The sequence below is a fragment of the Corythoichthys intestinalis genome, chromosome 4 (assembly GCF_030265065.1).
Source record: "Corythoichthys intestinalis isolate RoL2023-P3 chromosome 4, ASM3026506v1, whole genome shotgun sequence".
NCBI lineage: Eukaryota > Metazoa > Chordata > Actinopteri > Syngnathiformes > Syngnathidae > Corythoichthys > Corythoichthys intestinalis.
Genome location: NC_080398.1, coordinates 46,978,079 through 46,997,767, shown reverse-complemented (window position 1 = coordinate 46,997,767; position 19,689 = coordinate 46,978,079). Strand labels below are relative to the sequence as shown.

The following is a 19,689-nucleotide window of genomic DNA, read 5'->3' as shown; positions in this document are numbered from 1 at the left end:
CTGTCCTGCGACCGAAGGGTCAGCGGTTTGATTCCTGGCTTCAAATATCCATTATCGAAGTGCCCTTGGGCAAGGCACTGAACCCTAACTTGCCCCAATGGGTTGGCAGCGCCTTGCATAGCAGCAACACTAATGGTGTGTGAATGTGTGCGTTACAGGGTAAATGTATGCCAATGTACAGCACTTTGGTCACAGTAACCATGTAGATAAATGTGCTATATACGTACTCTCCATTTACCATTTATGACATTAAGGTTCTCTCATTCACAGAGTGGCTACCCTATTTGGGAAGACTTTATCACCAAGGCCGGAAAACTACAGTCACAGTTCAGGTGAGCTTTTGTTTAAAGAACACATTTGCATGATTATGATGATTAGTCACTTTGAGTAGGTACATTTATACCTTCTATTTATCTGTGACACAACAGTATTCAATAAGCATTGGCAGTCTGAATAAGCTTCAAGTTCTGAACATTGTTTCTGTCCATCCTGCCCGTCGCTTTAACTGTCAATTTAAAGTGCGTATGACACCAAAAAGCATGTTTATTTCATATTTCACGCGGTGTATTTATGCTCCTGAATGAAATTGACCCCTTGGATGTCTGTGGAAGCGCTCGTTTTATATATTCAATTTTTGACTCCGGCGCCATGAAATGAGTGACCTCCGGCTTCAGTCTTGGGCTTCAGTCTTGGGTTTAGGACAAATGCGAATGTGACGTCACCCGGGTCAGCATCTCACAGTACAGCATTGCTTTATAGCGTGCAGATGGACTGCGGATTCAGCTGATTTTGCGGATTAATTTGTTTATTTTTCGCATCACGCCAGCCAAACAGCTGCAGAAAATTGTTGCTGCACCAGGAAGAGGTGTGTGAGTCTTTTTTGGGTTTTTAAAAGGTTCCCATTCACCTCGGATATTGGTCAAAACAAGCCCTACTACTGTGGGACCATTGAACTTACGAGGAAGTGAGTAAACATCGTATTTTGTATTATGTCAAATACTGGGATCATGGCACACATTTTAATACGGAGGTGGCTAGCATTTTGCGGCTGATTGTCCACCGAAAATGCCACTCGGCTGACGATCGGCGGCTTGTCGAACACCCCCCCGCCGGGAGAGTGCTATACTCGGCTTATTGCCCTCTTGGTGTGCCTGGCGTTCTGTCAAATTTTCAACCCCATCAGAAATTGCAACTTTGTGTTAAAAATGGCCACGATTACAGCGATTACAAAGTAAACACTACAAACTTTCTTTAAATAAAGGACTATTTATTTACGTTTGATCATGGACGGAAATGTGGAAAAATTCTCCTCAGACACATCCTGCCATGTTAGCGGCACAACAACTTCATGCCGCTCTCTGTTTACGTCTTCGCCGTGTAGTAAAGCATTATTTTGCGCCATATTCCTGTTGATCGTGTGGCAGCTGTGCACTCCTCCAGCATCGGCCGGTTTGTCCTGCGGTACTCTCCAGCTGCTTCCCCGGCGAGCTCTCTTGTCCGTAGCAGGGGATCGAGCTGTAACTTGTTCACCGCCGGGCGGGTTGCCGATCGGCGAAGGCAATCGACAACCCACTGCCATGTGACCGGGTTTTGTGTGATTTTTCGCTTAGAGAAGCGTAAATAAGACTTTGCGACGTCACTCGGTTCGGGTTAGTATGTCGGCTAGCTGTCTCGCCTCTTGGTTTGTTTACATTCTCCGAAGCCGGGACAGGGAAACGACAAAAGCATGACTAACTACGGTGGCATTAAATATCGTTCGGGAGGTGCGACAGTAAAGGTGAAGTCGACAGTTTTGACCCTTATGAAGTAATTTTGCCATGTTGTACTGAATAAATGCATTTTTATTATTTCATATTCAATTTAGCACAAGACTGTTATTTGTCATGACCATACTATTTATTTAGCAATTGGGGAAAAATACTTCGATAAAAAGAATATCCTGTAAAAATATAGGAGTAGAGAGACTGAAACAATGACATTTTGCGGCTCTCTTTGTCGCATTTTCCTCTTTCTGAATAATTCCCCCTCAATGGGTTGAATTCTAAGGGGCCGTTTACATGGTGACTCTCCGAGAATACGAAAAATTTTCAAATTTGCATTTGCATTTGCACAATTTCCATTTGAACAATGTCGCAATTTCGCATGAAAACGATGTAGTATTCATGCCAGGCACTAGGGGGCAGTGCAGATTTACAGGGCGACAGAGAATGATGCACTTTGACCCCACCAAACGCTCTCAGCCCGGAAAAAAATATGCCCGCCCACTCGAAGCGATGTCATTTTTCTTTTGTTCAAAAAGGCACAAAAAATTGAAACATTCAACATATTTAATTTAAAAATATTATTAAAACAGTAAATTAAAATCAACATTCCGCCATATTTTTCTGTTTTTCATGTTTAGTAGCACCGCTGCGCACGCCCAATGTGACGTGTACGAGTGCTGACGTTAACAGCGCGGTCTTGCGCCGCAGGAGCCTTTGATATGCATGCCGAGGAAGCCCCCCTCAACCCCCCGCAATCGGATTCTTGCACTTTGGAGGCAGGATTCAGAATTTTTTGTCTTCGCCGACACCTTATGCACGCGAGGCGGGTCAGCTACTCGGTCATTGCGTCTTTGTGTCGCAGAGTCGCCATGTAAACTGCCCCTAAATCAAATGAAACCATGACCCTGCCAACGTCATCCTCCTGTTGGGGACGTTAGACTAATTTCCCGTCATCTGCGCTTTGCCAAATTGTTGTATATTGTCGAATTGTCTTAAAATATGATTCTAATTCACATGATAATGCTATTTAAGACATTTTTTTTATCCTGTCGTACGCACTTTAAGGTTGTAAATTTGCACAATTCCTACTGATGTCCTGCTAACAATGGCTGCCAGTTTTTACCACTTCTCTTGGCTGTCTTTAAGTGGCCACGTGTCAATAGACAAACGATTTATGACAGCTGAGATAAAAGCTATTGTTCTCTAAGTACTGTAACTATGGGTGTCCTGCAGTCTGAAATATTCTTTGATTAACAGTGCACGGCAGATCTCTTGCCGTTTAAGTATCCACGTGTTCTTGGACATACTCAAAGTGACATCTGGATAAAGGCTTAGGAACTAAACAATACTGTCTAGAGGCCACTCGGTATTCTGTTCATCTGCTTTCTCAGTGTTAGGCTGATTCATGGTGATATGTTATTCGAGTGTTGCCGTCATTTAGGGATTAAATATGTGACCCGGCCATACCTGAACTCATCGGAGTAATTGGTGTCCTGTTGCTAATGACTACCTATTTGACAGTAAATTGTCTGCCCACTGTGGCAATGTTCGGACAAACTGACCACTGATTGTTCTGGGGAAAAGGTCATTTGGACTATTGTACCTGGGGAGTTGTTGCTATTAAACAGCGGTTTTTAGAGTGCTATTGCAAATTGTTGTGCTCCATCAAACTAAAACACAGTACATTTGAAACCATGTACACATTTCCTCTCTTTCATGCATAAGATATGTCAAAATGGAAGTGTGATCTGGTTAAAGTTTGTCACCTACAGTATGTGGTTTGTGATTTGATCACAATCACTTTTGTTCGGCAAACTGCTCTTCATATGAGCAGATTTTAAATCGATGACCGTGTGACGTTACACCATACCTAATAATGCAAGTACCTTCCTACTTTGTATTTCCTATAAATACACTTACCAATGGTGATGTGAGGTGTAATATAAACAAAGTGTGTCAAATTCATTCTTGTTCGCAGACCACATTGTCAATTCTTGCAGGGAATGAACAAACACTGGCTGTTTAAAAGGATTGGGGTGGGAGACCAAGACTATGACAAAATATTAACATTCAGTATATTCAAATTTGATTTTGTCTGCCACATATACATGAGAATCTGGTTGTTTGCAAAGGCAAGCAAAAAAAAAATCCAACAATGGCTTGAAAAGCACATTCTGGTCTTTTTTTAAAGCAATTTGTCTTGCAAAACTGATAACGTTTAATAATATAACGCAAGGACACATGTAAATCATCTGCTTTAAGGACATTAAATGAATTTGATGTAGATTTAACTTCAGGATAAAAGTTATTTCAGTCTAGTTGATCTTTCGGATACATGTCACGTTTTAAAAATGTGTTAATATCTATACAGGGATTTTTGCGTATGTACGCCATTCCCATACAAGACAAATAGAATAAATACATGTTACATATAATTAGGAATATCCCTTGGATGCGGACAAGCCAAGTCATGAGTGCAATGCTATTTATAGTCAAGACTGTTTTGGTGTTTGCACCGATTACTGGGCTTACACTCAGCCGTTACATGCAGTCGTTTTGCCGGCTGTATTGATGCAATTTCATCCGGATCGGTGAAAATTAGTAGCTGCTGCGATCGCTAAGAGTTTGCAACTTACCTTTCCTAATGGTAAACCGCTATACAGCCTTTTTGGTCTGCTTTAATGTTTTCTTTAGCCACTTCCAATTTGGCAAAAGTAGTGGATTCGACCACAGCATAGCCACCCCCACACACTATCCACCCAAAGAGCTCTGTAATCTGGTGCTGGACTGGAATACATAGAGGGACACACACACACGGTAAAATCCAAACACGCCCACCTTCCCACTTTGGCCCAGATAAGTGGCTCACCAGCCATACTTGTGGCATATGTCTGTGTGTGTAATGATGTCCTAAGGGTACTACTCTGTAATTTAGCCCCTTTGCACCCCTCTTACAAAGCAACTAGGAAATCGACCAATTACAGTGTTCACCCAATTTTAGGTCCAGCTATGGTATTTTTCCCTCTTGCCCATTTTGGTTTGAGTGCAACACAGCCCAAAAGTAGCATGGGTAGAATAAAGGCTAGCTGATTTCTAATCATGGTATCCTCTAGCCTCTTTGCTGTCTGATGCAGCTATATTTTAAAGTTACTAAGAATGTTAGTTTTAATTTGGAAAAATAAAGAGCCCATCAGGCTCAAGATATCAATAAAATCAGTTTGAACTCAGATATTTAGAAATAATGCAGGCATTATTTAAAAAAAAAAAAAAACAACGTACATGCAATAACAAACATGCAGTTGGAAGATGTATTCCCATCTTGAAAGAGTTGGAATTCAGTCAGTGTCTCAAAGTGGTGTTAAATTCACCCCCTTTCCAGGATCCAAATCAACCACAGCTACATTCCAGTTTCTGCTGCACCAAGAATAGATGGTGGCAGTGGCACTCAACGTACCATTGTCAGACAAGGAGCATTATGCTTTTGGCCTACTGTGCCACAGTCTATGGGGAATGGAAGTTGGCCTGGCTCAGCATTCGTGCACAAAATAAAATTGAATCCTTCGCATCAAGGATCAGTGATTTGTGACATTTAATATGAATGAAGAAAGTTTGTCGCATTCTTTGACTGTAAAATATCCTAAATTATTGAGACCTGTTTTCAATTAATAACTTGAGCTAACAAAATTTCATGAAAGCATTCAGTCCATGAGTATGTTTTGGGCAAATGATCTGTTGGATATAGGTGCTCTACTGCATTACTTTGCTTGAAATAGAAAGGAATCTGAGTGTGCTTACCTGGCACCCCCAGACTATTCTCCCTGTATTTTTCAAGCACTGTGAGAATAGTCTGGGACCCAGCCCATTAACGGCCTCTCGAGCAAGCACAAAATCAACCGCCCAATCAGATTCGTTTATTTGCGTGACGTGTTCTTATCGAGTAACGTCACTCTTGCGCGCCGAAAGTTGTCTCTACAACAACACAGATGGCGAACGGGAGAGCCGAGAATATGTTCCAATCCACAGTAAAATGAGTTTTAAATTACCAAAAACTCATCGACACAAGTCACTGACAACGGTCAACATGGCTCGCGCTAGCCATGTTGAAAAAACTTCTCCATTCTCCGCTGTCTGTTTGCTGTGGCTTGCTCCGCCCTGGGAATTTGATCCGCCGGACGGTCGCCAGACTCAATAGCTGGAACAGCGGTGAATCTGGTATACCAGGCAAGAGTGTGCCTAGATCTTTTCTGTGTGCGTGCGTGCGCGCGCGTGTGTGTTTTCTGGTCAAGCTACACCCTTGAGTCCTAGTAATCACTACCCTTACACTACTTATTAGCCAATACATTTTCATCGGCTATTTGTGTGATAAGAAAAGTGGAATTCGGTCATTCGAGCAATACAGAAATCTTGGCGTTTTTTTGCCTTTTAATGAAATTCTGGGACTCATTTGATCACAGTAGCATATATCGGGACTCTGTATCGGCAGGTTAGCAAAATCAGGTGACTCGGACTTTGGTGCAAAAATACGAGATAAGGACATCCCTAGTATACATATACTACAGATTATTCCAGGGTAATGGGGTTCATCTGTGAATGATGAAGACTGGTGTATATACTGTAAAGAGATTGAGGGGGCCATTTCACTGCACAATTACTGCTTTTATGAAGACAAGCAAAAGTTTACATTACCAAAAAAAAAAAAAAAGTCTTGCGATGAAACTATTGCGCATGTGCACATTGCAATTGCGATGTTCAAACGATATATTGTGCAGGCCTACTTGCCATTTTGACTTTTGGTGCACATTGAGTACACACAGAACAAAAATAAATGTTGAGTTCATGTTGCGAAATATTGATAATATTCAAATAATCTGAAAGTCAAACCCAACGGATGTGTGATCCGTAAATATGGTATCTGTATTGTCATGGAAAGTCCCCAATTTGTTGTGAAGGTTTTCCATGGACAACAGAGGAAAACAAGTGATGACAAATTCAGGCAGTCTGTTTTTTGCAGCTCTTATGACAAATAATTTGTAGCCTCTTCTTGGAGCTCGAGCTCAGATAATTGTTAAATGCACGTGCACACAAAAGAGGCTTTCATCCACAAACCTGTGATCTTAATAATGAGTGGTGTGTTGTGTCTGAAGTAACCCATCAGTATGTTTCCATGCACAGCATAAAACCCAGCTATTGAATTAAACCAAATGAAGCAAAACCTTGAAAATAAGTGTAAACAACTAACTATGATGGACGTTTTACATATTGGAACAAATCACCTACACAATTCAGTTGGAATAAATTCACATTTGAAAATTAATTCACATTAATACAATAACATCTAAAGATAATAGTATACCTGTTAGGGCTGTCCCAAACGACTAATTTTCTCCCGATTAGTCAGCCGACTATTTTTACGATTAGTCGACTAATCTAATAATTTTAAAAAATGTTTTTTTTTTGTTTTTGTTTACTAATTTAGCAATGACATTTTTGTTGACGCTTATCAATTCACAAAAAACATATTGAAACATCTAAATTATTTACTAAAGTACAAATAAACACGTAAATAACAATAATAAATCACAAATAAACAGTGACTTCAAATGCTGATAGAATTAACTAGTGTAGCATCCCGATTGAAAAGATGGTCTCTTAAACTGATGGTTTACAACTTTTATTCCATCCTTGATGTAATCACACTGTAAGAGCTACGGTGCACACAAATAAAACAACACAATTAGAAATTAACGAAAACTTTTCACCTTTTTTTCCTTTTAAACCTCATTTATATATCAATGAGTTGCCTATATGAATTGCCTTTACCTTAATTTATTACCTTGTCATTGACAATCTCTTCCTTGAGTGCAATCGCTGTATATACTGTATATATTTATGACCTTTTAACGTTATATAATTTTCTATACCATAAAATAAACAATAACATGAAATAAACCTTTCAGTTAGCAATATTAATAGCACTTATAGGCCCATTGTCAATGAAACATTATTATTTAGTAAAGCGACAGTACCCTCTGGTGTACAAAAAATGCAAAAAAAAATTTTTTACAAACGGTGACGGCGCTTGAGGTGTTTATTCACGGCCGACATGCAGCCGAGCTTGGCAGTGAAGAGACAGGACACAAGAGTGTGCCGTCCTTTATTTCTTTGAAATAAGTCAATGTTTTGGACACTCTGGTGCGCTTTTTTGGCTTTGTGCCGCTTTCCCCGCTTGCATACAGATCATTTGACATTCTGAACTTTCCGCGCATATATTTTTTTAACCCTTCATTAACCGTCGAAGGGATGTTGTGCTCGTCGACGGATTTACGTCATCGATGACGTCGACTATGTCGACTAGTCGGGACAGCTCTAATACCTGTATTTTGTTAGTTAGTTATAGCACCAGTAAACAAAACATTCCCTACAAGTCTTAAAACACAACACTCGTAACGGCAAAGATTAATCGATTAACTCGAGTAATTTGATAAGAAAAAAGCTTCCAATCTAATTTTGCTGCTTCGAATATTCGATTAATTAGAGTGGCTTTGTAATGGTCTGTTTTGAAAGTGTTAGCATTTAGTTTTATTGATTTGGGTAGATACACTGCCCTCTACTGGCAACAATGAATATGACCTAACTCATTGAACATGGCTGATTCCAGCTGCTTTCCGTTAAGACCAACATAAGGTAATTTTTCTTTTGAGCTAATATATATATTTTTTATGCATTAGTAATTTGGTTTTTAGGTATATTTTAGCTGTTTTTTTGGGGGGGGTATGTGTTTGAAGGATTTGTTAAGAGCATTTAAAGCATTAAAAAAAAAGAAAAAATTTAAATTTAAAACAGTTAGCCAATTCTTTTCTTGTACTTAGATCCTCATTTATCTATCTATTTATTTATTTTGAATACCGTTTGAAGCTAAGCAAAGGTATTTAAATTGTATTTTTAAATGAATGTGCAATTCTGCATAGTTTGAAGAAACACTTGGGAATTTTTTTTGTATTTGCATTTAATGCTCTCTTGAAAGTGCTTTCTTAGCAAGCCTGTTTTACATCTCCTAAAATTGATTCTTCAACACATTAAATGTTCCTCATCCGTTTACTCGATTATTCAATATAACTAGGCGATAGATTAATCGACTACTAAAATAATCGATAGCTGCAGCCCTACACAACACATACACAATCTGCAAAATCAACCTTAGTCACCTAAGCCAAAATTGAAACGACAGTATCATGACACACCTTCAAGCCGAGTTTAAACCAAATATTCACATTTGCTGGTAACTCACCCGAGACAGACTGAAATGTCAACAAAGACTGTGAGCTTCCAAACAACATTAGGGTTATCGGAACGCAGAGAGAAAAACAGCTCATGAGGAGAGGGCCACATACGATGCAGAGAGTGAGAACTGTGTCCCTTTGCAGCAGGGCTCATGAGTGACCCTTAGATTTTTCATCCACTCGTAGTTAACAATATATGGCCTGCAAATTTGAACGCCTTCGGAATTGAATACGGTTTATGTAAATAAATCTTTTCTCTCTCTGTTCTAGAGCCACTGTGGTCGCCTTGGCTGCCTTCTTGGATGCCTTTCAGAAAGTGGCTGACCTGGCAACCAATTCAAGAGGTAGGAATAAAATTTGCGCCTGTGCCATTTAGCAGGTGCTTTGGTCTTGAGAACTTCGAATTACTATATTTTTCAGACTGTAAGGCGTACTTAAAAACCTTAATTTTTTCAAAACTTGACAGGTCCACCTTCTTATCCAGTGTGCCTTATGTATGAATTCTGGCTTTAAAGTGTTCAAGACACACATTCATCATTCATTAAATCCATAAAGAAAGCACAAAAAATAAATAAATCCATAAATAAAACAATAATTACAATTTTAAAAGGGTTAGGCCTAATGTGCCATAGAGTCAGGTGCACTGTACGCATTAAAATGAACTCATTCAATATCGGTGTGCCTTATAATCTGGTGAGCCTTACAGTCCGAAAAATTCTGCAAACGTTTTCTCAGCAGTTATTAATCCACAGGCTCACAAGCTCATGAAGGAACCTTACAAAGTCTTGTAAAGAAAAAGCTAAGTTTTCCAATGTGCCGAGATGTTGGTCATGGGAAATGTTTCCTTTACTATAGTATTGACTTAATCCTTATGCTTTTTAGTACCACAGTTGGGCTCCCCACACCCCATTTTACCTGTCCTTTATTTGGACTAGAAAGCAAATATCCCTTCATATATGCTATGCCCTCCCTCCCCAATATTGTTTTGAGCATTGCGTCTCTCCATTTCTATAAACAAGATATGAAACAGACACCTCCATTCATCATATCATCTGCTCATTTAGTTCTTTGACTAATTTCATTTCAATCACTGTGTTGTCATGCTGTATTGACTCTGTTGTCACTTTCCCATTACATCAGTTCGTGCATTGTGATTTCCCGATCCAATACCCAGTATCAGTATCGACATTTGATACAACTATTTTTGATGTTTCTGCCAGTATCGGATTTGGTTACAACATCAGATCCGATCCATTCATCGCGTGTTTTCAGTACCATTGTACTTATCGGTTGCTGGAAATCAAATCACTAAGCAAATATATCAGCTGAGTTATACTACTGCTCTTTATAAACTGATAGTGCTGCAACCATTAATCGATTAACTCGAGTAATTCGATTTAAAAGAAAAAAAAAAAAAAAGCTTTGAATAAAATGTTGCTGCTTCAAGTTCGTTTAATTAAAGTGGCATTGTCATGGTTTGTTTTGAAAGTCTTTGCATTTAGTTTTATTGATTTGGGTGGATACTAGGGCTGGAGCTATCGAATATTTTAGTAATCGAGTAATCGACTGAAAATTCTATCGATTAATCGAGTAATCGGATAAATTTTTAGGTGAAGAGCATTTATAAATATACGTACATGAGAAAACAAGACATTTCATCAAATACTGAACCATTTTCAGTCAATCAATGTCTTTGTTTTCGATGTACATTGTTGAAAACAGCCAACAATTGCATCTCAGATGTAACTAGGATTAAAAAAAAAAAAGACTTAATTCACTGCTTTCACTCAAAAAACTTTTAGATCTTATAAAATGTATATATGTATATATATATGTATATATGTATATATATACCTGTATATATGCCTAAAAATGCCATTACGCTTGATAACACACATCACTTAAAAGTTAGGTGTTTTTCCCACGTGTTTCAATTGAATTTCTATTTGTGTCAAGCTATTTTTAAGTTCTAGTTGAGTTTTAAGTTAGTCTAAACTGTAAGTCCTGATAGGATTTTGAGTTTTTGCAGTGTCCAAAATAAATGTATGATACCTGCTGTATTGGAGCACATTAGGGACCACTGCTACTTGGTGTTTTATCCAGCAATGACTACTGAGCTAAAATTGACAGTTAGCATTATTAAGTTTATATTTTACACCATCATCACTCTACAACGCTATGATTTCATAGATTAAGTAAAGCCTGTATGTAAGACACGTTAGCCACGCATCAACAATGGTCATAATTAATAGAAACCTAGCCCTCCGCAGGGCTAACGTTACATGAGCGAGTGACAGTAACGTTAATCTTATTTATTAGCGCTTAGAAGTCTAATGCTTTAAGATGGCGGCTGTTACTAATGTCGCTGACTCGGTCATTTTACATCTAGTTCAACGTACATGTGATCTCTATGAGACAAGTCAGACGCTACCTGCTACCACCGTAGCAGCATGTGGGCTAGTTTTTAGCAACATTGGCGTCGTTTGTAGCGGCTGTCGGCTGCAGTAAGTTTTTTTTTTTTTTTTTTTTTTTTCTTCTTTCTCTACGCACGTGACATCAGCGCGTTGTCCCGCATTAAAAGTAGTCCGGGCAAAACGTGATGCTTAGAGCTGTCAAAATGAAACAATTACTCAAGGTGAATAAAATTACTCGGATCAGTTTTTAAACTCGAGTTACTCGAGTATTCGTTTCAGCTCTAGTGGATACACTGCCTACTAGTGGAAACATTGAATATGACATGACTCATTTAACATGGCTGAATTCAGTTGCTTAATGTTAAGACCAACATAAGGTAAGTTTTTGACGGAGCTAATGTTTTTTATGGATTTGTAATTTTGTTCATAGGAATATTTGTTTTTTGTGGGATTATGTGTTTGAATGATTTGTTAATAGCGTTTTTGAAAAAAGTTAATGTTTTATAGCATTTAAGCTAGCAGACTTTTGCTATGCAAGTTAGCCAATTGTTCTTTTGTTGTACTTAGATCCTTATTTATTTATTTAAAGCTCAGATATTTTAATTGAATTTAAATGAAAGTGCAATTTTGCATAGTTTAAAGAAACACTCAGGAATTTTATTTTGTATTTGCATTTAATGCTCTTTTGAGCTTGTTAGGTTTGTGCGTGAACCATGAAGTAAGTTAGCTTGCTCCTGAAAATTTAATATTGATTAGCATCTCCTTGGTTCGGATAAGTTTCTCCTGGCTCGTCAAAGTGAGCCGTACATACTGCACTGCTGAGCGGACATACAGTGGTACAATAAATGGATAATGGCCTTCTTTTCTTTGGTTGTTCTTTTTAGCCTTTGGTAATACAGTATCATTTTTTCACTGCGCCATAACCCTGCTGTGGTTACGTTACTTTTAATAGTTGACAAATAAATGTCAGAACTAAAATATAATTGAAACAAAACACAAGTTATAGCAAACTAATTTAACAGCTTTATGTCAAACAGACAGAATACGACAAAGCCACATATTGTAGTTTGTGGTGGAAGCCCAATCCGAAGCATGAAGGAGCTGCCTTATCCAACGGGCTAGGGTGGGCTGAAGCCCAGGGGCCTATGATCGAGAAGTGCTTAGTATAGTATGAGCGTGAGTGATTCCCTGACCCATTCCCATTGGAGGGGGGCCTAGCTTGTCTTCTTAGCCCAGTGCCTATAGGTAGGAATACAAATGTATGAAATGGCAGGCGGGACTTTATTGGGTGTGGAAAATGAAATATGATCACAGAATCAGCAGCGCATATATCATTTTTCAAAGCCATGTGCCGTCTCTATAGTTGATGCTGTAAAGCCTTACATTGTAAAGATTGACAAAGTGACGTTTCGAGTCTACCGACATTGATATGGGACAACCGTTGGCCTGTTTTGTTTATAGTTGTAAAGAACTTCAGATGACAGTTATTACTCTGGCACTGTTATCAATGGTACTGTTGAAATCTGAATCTGAAAGCTGAGACGCATTCTGCATTTTCCAAAGGACTGTGTGGGTTCCTTTAAAACTTTGATGAACTCTGATTTAAATTAGTCAGTGGTAAATACTGGGAAAGCATGAAGAAAATGTATGTACTGTAATATGATAAGTACAGTAATTATCATCTTTGGAATTATAATTAAATTTAATGGCGTACCGCACGCTACACGTCACTTCTGCTCATCAATTTCCATGACGTTAGTAACTGTTGCTAAGGGGGGACACGCTTCCGTTTGTCCCCAATAGTAAATGAATGGAAATAGTGTACAAAGGATTCTATGTTTACAGAGCTAAACCTACCAATTCTGTCCGAAAATGATGTCACTGGTGCCAAATTAACTGGTAAAAATGTGGAAGAACATACAAATATTCAGTCCAAGAGATGGCTTGAGTGTCGAGGGCTGAAAAAAGAGCATAGCTGATCCACACCTTTTTCCATACGCCACTGACAATGACGTTCTCCTGTTTCAACAAGCTATCCTTTACCCCAATATGCCCTGTCTTTCTTATATATTATATCCTCTGGTTGTCTTAAGTCTGACCGTTCTTGGAGGTAATTTATATTGTTAGTTTTGTGTAGCGATCGCAAATGCTACTCAGTGACAGCAAATGAACACTTTTAATTTTTTCATCATTAAAAAATCTTAATTCTATTAATTTATTTACACTTCCCCCTTACTAAAGTTGTTTCTTTAGAACAGAAAAGGTAACAACGGTGGCAGTCAGATACCACTTTAATTTTTTTCAGGTCATTAATTGTCACACAGAAGCTGCACAGCAAAACGACGCTAAAAACAACACTAAAAAATAAAAAAATATCAAAATGGCTTACCTCTTCGGGGGACATTGTGGCAGGCAATTTTACTGCATATGAAGGGGAATGACTTCACCTTGCTGGCGTTAAAATGGTCTTTCAGACGTCCGCGCAAGCTGATTCATTGTTCACATTTTTTCCTTTGTGTCTTTGGTTTTGGGAAACGTATGAAGAAAATACCTTTCATATGTGGATGGTTGTAATGTCTAGAGTCGTTTCTACAAGTAGCATTCCATAATAGCAATGTTTAATTGGCATGTTCGTTTTTGAAAGATTATCGGAGAAAACTAGCAGAAATATAATGGTTTTTATGCGGGGGCGTTTCTATAATGTCCCACTTCGGCTTTACGATGCGACGTCGCGGTCTAAAAAAAGCATTCGTGCGGTACGCTGTTGGATCTTAAGTGCATAAAAGTTCATTTTGGTTTAAATAATTAATAATGTGCTGCTTCTTTAAAACAAATGTTTATAGTACTTTAACATCTGTATCTGTATTTTCTTGTAACATTTATATAGTTATACGTACAGTGGCACCTTGACTAATAGCTCAAACAATCAACATTCTGGTCACTAGTGCTTGGGAAAATGGATGGGGTGGGGTGGCACCTAAGTCTATTTGGTCTCGTACACAGTTTAGGTTAGCTTTTTTTGACATGTCGTCTTGATTCAGGCTGACCAGAACAAATAGTTGACATCACTATTGTTAAGCAATATGGAACACTTACTATATTCACGATACGCCAAGATAATAGTACATTTTTTATTGTGAGATAAATACAATGGTTATGGCAGCATCACTTCTCTGTATTTTCAGTTGCCGTTTGACAAACCTGTTACAAATGTACATGCATGTGCAATGGGTTTCCCTGCTTTTGCCTGGCAGAGAACATTGGCATGTTTGTTTTCCATTATCTGGATTTTTCCATTCTTTTTGTCTTTACATTACTTGCGTACTGGTGTTAGATTTAGTTTTAAACCAAATCCAGCAAATCTTCTGCTTAAAATAAGACATTGAACATTGACTAGGTAGGGCAAAATAAAGCCTTCAAATTAAGGGTTTCATTTTATTAAGATTTTCAATGAAAAATGTGCTTGCGGAGCTATTGCTCTTATAATACTGTATATTGTAAAATGTTCTGCCTTGTCACAGACTTAATGCTTGCCTAGAGAGCATTGGCATTCTTGAGTAAACGGAAATCCATGTAATTCGTGGAATTCTGTGTTCTGTAGAAAACCCTGCTGATATTCACATCCTCTCTAGAAATGGCAATTTCTGATTTAATTAAAAACTTTTAAGTGTGATTTTAAATAAAGCCATCCTTTTCCTCTTTCCATGATTTGTTCAGGCATTGTTGGATAATGACTCTCAATGGGAAATATATATGTTATATAGTGAATGGAGGGAACATATACAGTGCTTTAATTACACCATAAAAGTGCCCAGAGTGCTTTGAAGGCTCTCTTTCACCCATTCAAAAATCTTCAACGGCCAGAATCGCTAATCATGTATGATATATTGTCAGGGTGTGTGGCTTGCATTCTGCAGAGCGGATGGTAGCCCCGAGACCGACTTCCCCACCGCACTCAGAACGCCTCGAGAAACTAGTGTTAGCCATAGATCTCACGGCTCTGTTGCATCTCATTGGTTAAAATACCTATTCAAGAGCAGGCAAGTGCAATGCCTGCCCCTGGTTCTTGCAAGCAATCAGTTGTCTCACTTTCAGACAATATGATGTGCCCCATATGGACAGGTAGTTCTTGTTTTTTATTTGACTGACTGGCAAGCTGTTATTTGTTCACAAACACTAGAATCCAGTGAAAGTTCAGAGCAGCTCTCTCATAGACGTAATTCTCGAAATAGGCATCTGACAAAATCTACATGGTTCTGTAATTTCACACATGTGGGCTGGCACTAGGCAAGGAATTTGAAGATAAATTTTACGTCTACTGTAAGGGATCAAATTATTATTATACAAGGGCTTGTGATAAATGCATGTAGACTTTCCGTGTGTGTATATGCTGAAACATGCACAGTGCTTATGCGTGTGTGCATGTTTGTGTGTCTACTTTAGTCTTATTCCTCTACAACAGGTCTATTTTTTTAGTCTGTTCTGACACATCTGATTGTTATGGCTTGGTAGAGACTCCGAGATGCAGCTTGAACGTGTTGTTCCTTAAAACTTAAAGGCTTTTAAGTTACTACTGTTTTCATGATATTTTCACAGGTTAACATTAGCCCTGTAAACAGGCAGTCCCTGCAAGTAACATTTGTTCAGCCCTAAATTGTTAGTCTTGCCAAAGCCCTCCAAGGCCTTCAGTAAGTTAAACACATCACCTAAGTTCCAATAAAGACATCTGTTTTTTTTGTTTTTTGGTCATGTCTGCTCTATTTTGCTCTGCATTTCATAGCAAATATATTTGGCCTATATTTGTTTATTTGTTTTTGTCCATTTTATACTGGAGGCATTGCTTATTAATTTTCCAAATTAACAGGCGATGGTCTAAGCACAATATTTTACCAATTATCATTGTTATTTAGCCTGTTGTGACACTGTAAACACAAGACATATACCTGGTTTACTTCATTTTTACCTGCTTGATTTGTGTTATTGTGTATTAACTTTTAATGTCCAATCTGGAGTGTGGCAACAACGCACTAGTATCCGCCATTGCAGCTGGTGTTTTATTATTATTAATTTAGTTTTGTGTTATACAAGCCTTTTTGCAAATATTGTTGTTGACTGATTACTACAAAAATTATTTGGTTAAAATTGATTTTCAAAAAGTTTTGAAAACACTAGGTGCATAAGAAAATGTGTCATTTGTACGATTTTATAATTCACATGAGAAGCCCTCTTTTGAGGTTGTTTTCTTAGTTGTGTTTAATGAGAGGATCTTTATAAGGTAAAAGGTCTTGAAAAGCAGACGTGGGAAAGTTAAGTTAATATACACTAATAGCTCAGACTCATTAAATGTGGATGTGGAGCAGCAGGGTCCAAAACTCTAAAAAGCATATATGGGGTTAGTAATGAGTGTGTGTCCCAATGAACCCCATGCAGTCTTCCATTCCAAATCAGTCAAAAGGCCCCAAATGCCAACACTGTTATCCCACTGTAAACTACTAAACTAGACAAAAGTTTAGACATGTTCATATTAGGGATGTCCCGATGCTGATTTTTTTTTTTCTTAATTCCGATCCGATTCTTTTCAAAATGTATTTCCGATACGTATCCGATGCCAATCCGGTACTTATATTTTTAGAATATTAAAAACAATGCAGAAAATCATATTTTTTTGTATTAAACCGAGCTCTATTGGTACCCTCGCAAGAATATTTCATGATGCTCTGTTAATATAATTAGTTTCTCAAGAGCAGTAGTCACACTTAGCAGACATATTTGCCTAGTAGTTTGATTTAAAGCAGCCGAAAAGCACGAAATACTGAAAACATGTGACTACTGGATCGGTTCCGGTCTTGTAACCAAATTCGATACTGTCCAATACTCCAAAAATAGCCGTATCGGTTAGGGATATCCCAATCGCATATTTTTGCACCCAAGTCCAAGTCCAGATCCGATACCGAAAAAAAGTTCAGTTTTTTTTTTTTTTTTTTTTACAAAAGTTTTATATAGGAGTGGGAACCTCTGGGCACCTTACGATACGATACGATTCATGATACAAGGCTCATGATAACTATTATCTCACGATATCACGATACAGTGATTACCGATATATTGGTCAGAAATTTGATACATGATATTCTACAATACAACTGTTGAAACAAAAAAAAAAAAAGATATTTCAAAACAGAAAAAATACTGAACAAGCCGTACCCTGTTATCGCTTTTTCCTTGGTTTTGTACAGCACTCATCGGTAGACAATTGGATTCGAGTCACAGGGAGTCAGACTTGTGCAATTGTCTGCTCATCAGTGTGAAAATCACCACAGAATGGTTTTGTTAAAATTATATTCTTGAATTTCGTAACAGTTATTTAGATATAAATGGAAAACTGGCAAGTAACAAAGAAGAATGTAATCAATTGCTGTATACTCATTTTGTTCAATATGTAGGAAAACTAGGAAAAAGCCTTTCCTTCTTTTTCCTCCTCAGTTCATGGCATGGTTTCTATTAAAGAACTGCCTCAGACCCTGGCCCGGTCCTCAATGCCTCCTTTGAAAAGGCTCAGTCCTCTTTTGCACTTTTACCCTTAGCATGCACGATTCTGTCCTCCATCCAGTCCAGAATTGCTTCCTCTGTACAAGCTCCCTGCATTGCTTTGAATCAAGTCTCTGTTCTCCATGTTTGACCTGTGCCGAGCCTAAAAATCTTGCAAATCACTGTAACCAGCAATTAAACTACCGAAATTGTTAAAAATAAAAACACGCACACGCTCATGCATAGATTTACAAGTCTTTGACAAGTAGAAGTTTGCACAACCTTGTGCACAGACCCGACAATGCTTGAATGGACCAGACAAGACGTTGTAGAAATGACCTTCATGTAAAAGATGGTTGTTCTAAGAATCTAAATAAGCAAATCACAGACTTGGACAACTGTGATAATAGAGAAAAATGGAGATAACAAAGAAAATCACGAGCTCATTGGCGCTGCCATTTTAGGATGATTGTGACATCAGTTATATCCACGTTCCTATGTGGTGGAGGTAACTTACAGACTATCAGCCAGGATGTGTCAGTACACGAGAGAAAGCTGCAGGCTTAACACTTAACAATTTCTTTAACTCAATTTCTTTCGGATCTTGGGTGCTATACATGCTAGCAATGTGACATCTTTATGACATCAAAGTTCATATTAACAAAAAATAATAATAATGCAACGTAACATTTGAAACGATACATGCATAAGGTTTTATATAATTCTGCAGCCTTCTGATTAAAAAATGGATACTACTGTACACAATAACATAACAAATCCACAGATTGGCTCTAAAAAGCCCTTGGTATGGAGATGAGGGACACTGCAGTGTATGTGTGCGCGCAAGAGAGAGTGATGACAGCTTGTTATTGACAAGGACAGAGGAACCCAAGTATCGGCGTGTTTTTAAGACACAGGAAAGTAGGCTAAACAATCTTTATCAGGGAAGGAAAGGCACACATGTGTCACAATGTTTGTGGGTGTTGTCTCTGTTTGCACTGTTTTTGTTTTAACGTGAACCTGGTCAGACCAGTGAGGCGTGTAGGGAAATAACTAGCAAAGAGCTTATGTTGTCTAAATTTAGGTTTTCCTTTCTACAACATGCTGAACATTTGAACTGAACAACACAGTCCTCTTAAACCTTCAGCTGCCAACCAACAATCCAGCCACTGTTCTATACTGACATGATCTTGCAGTCACACACTAGGTTTCACAGATATGGAGTTTACCTACAGGACTTGACTCAAGACCAAATAAAGCAAGGGTATTAATCTTGCTGTGGTTGGTTTGGCTTTGAGGGGAACTTTGGCTTTCCGTAGAGACAACAATGAATGACTTCATATTTCTTTGTGGCCATTTTATCACTTCATCAAGCACATTCTGGCTTTATATTTTGTATTTATTTATTTGCCTCCTGCAATGTTTTCTTCTATATATTGGAATGCATGTCTACATTTAGACTTGCCAAGCCATATGTCCTTCAAGCAACACTAACTAAACATTTTTTAGAAACTGCAAAAAAGAGAGGTACAGGGTTAGGAATTCTAGAGATGATAGTAAAAAATAATACAGTATAGGCAGGTTTTTGTGTGTGAATTGTTTGGGGAATTGACATTGGTATAACCTTTACACTAGTATATTAATATTCAGATGATGCCTCCACACCATAGGTGTGTAACAGGACAAGAGGACCATCTGTTGTTC

The 19,689-nt window shown here is 38.2% G+C and overlaps 1 protein-coding gene across 8 annotated transcripts in view; it reads left to right on the top strand.

Annotated features, from left to right (window-relative positions):
• Window positions 1-19,689, top strand: part of LOC130914582 (protein MTSS 1-like) — a 68,325-nt gene that overhangs the window by 9,641 nt on the left and 38,995 nt on the right. For all 8 annotated transcript variants that reach the window (XM_057833910.1, XM_057833904.1, XM_057833911.1 and 5 more), the window contains exons 2-3: window positions 271-332; window positions 9,314-9,387. In XM_057833910.1, coding sequence (XP_057689893.1) covers window positions 271-332; window positions 9,314-9,387 — 136 coding nt within the window. The remainder of the gene's footprint in view (window positions 1-270; window positions 333-9,313; window positions 9,388-19,689) is intronic.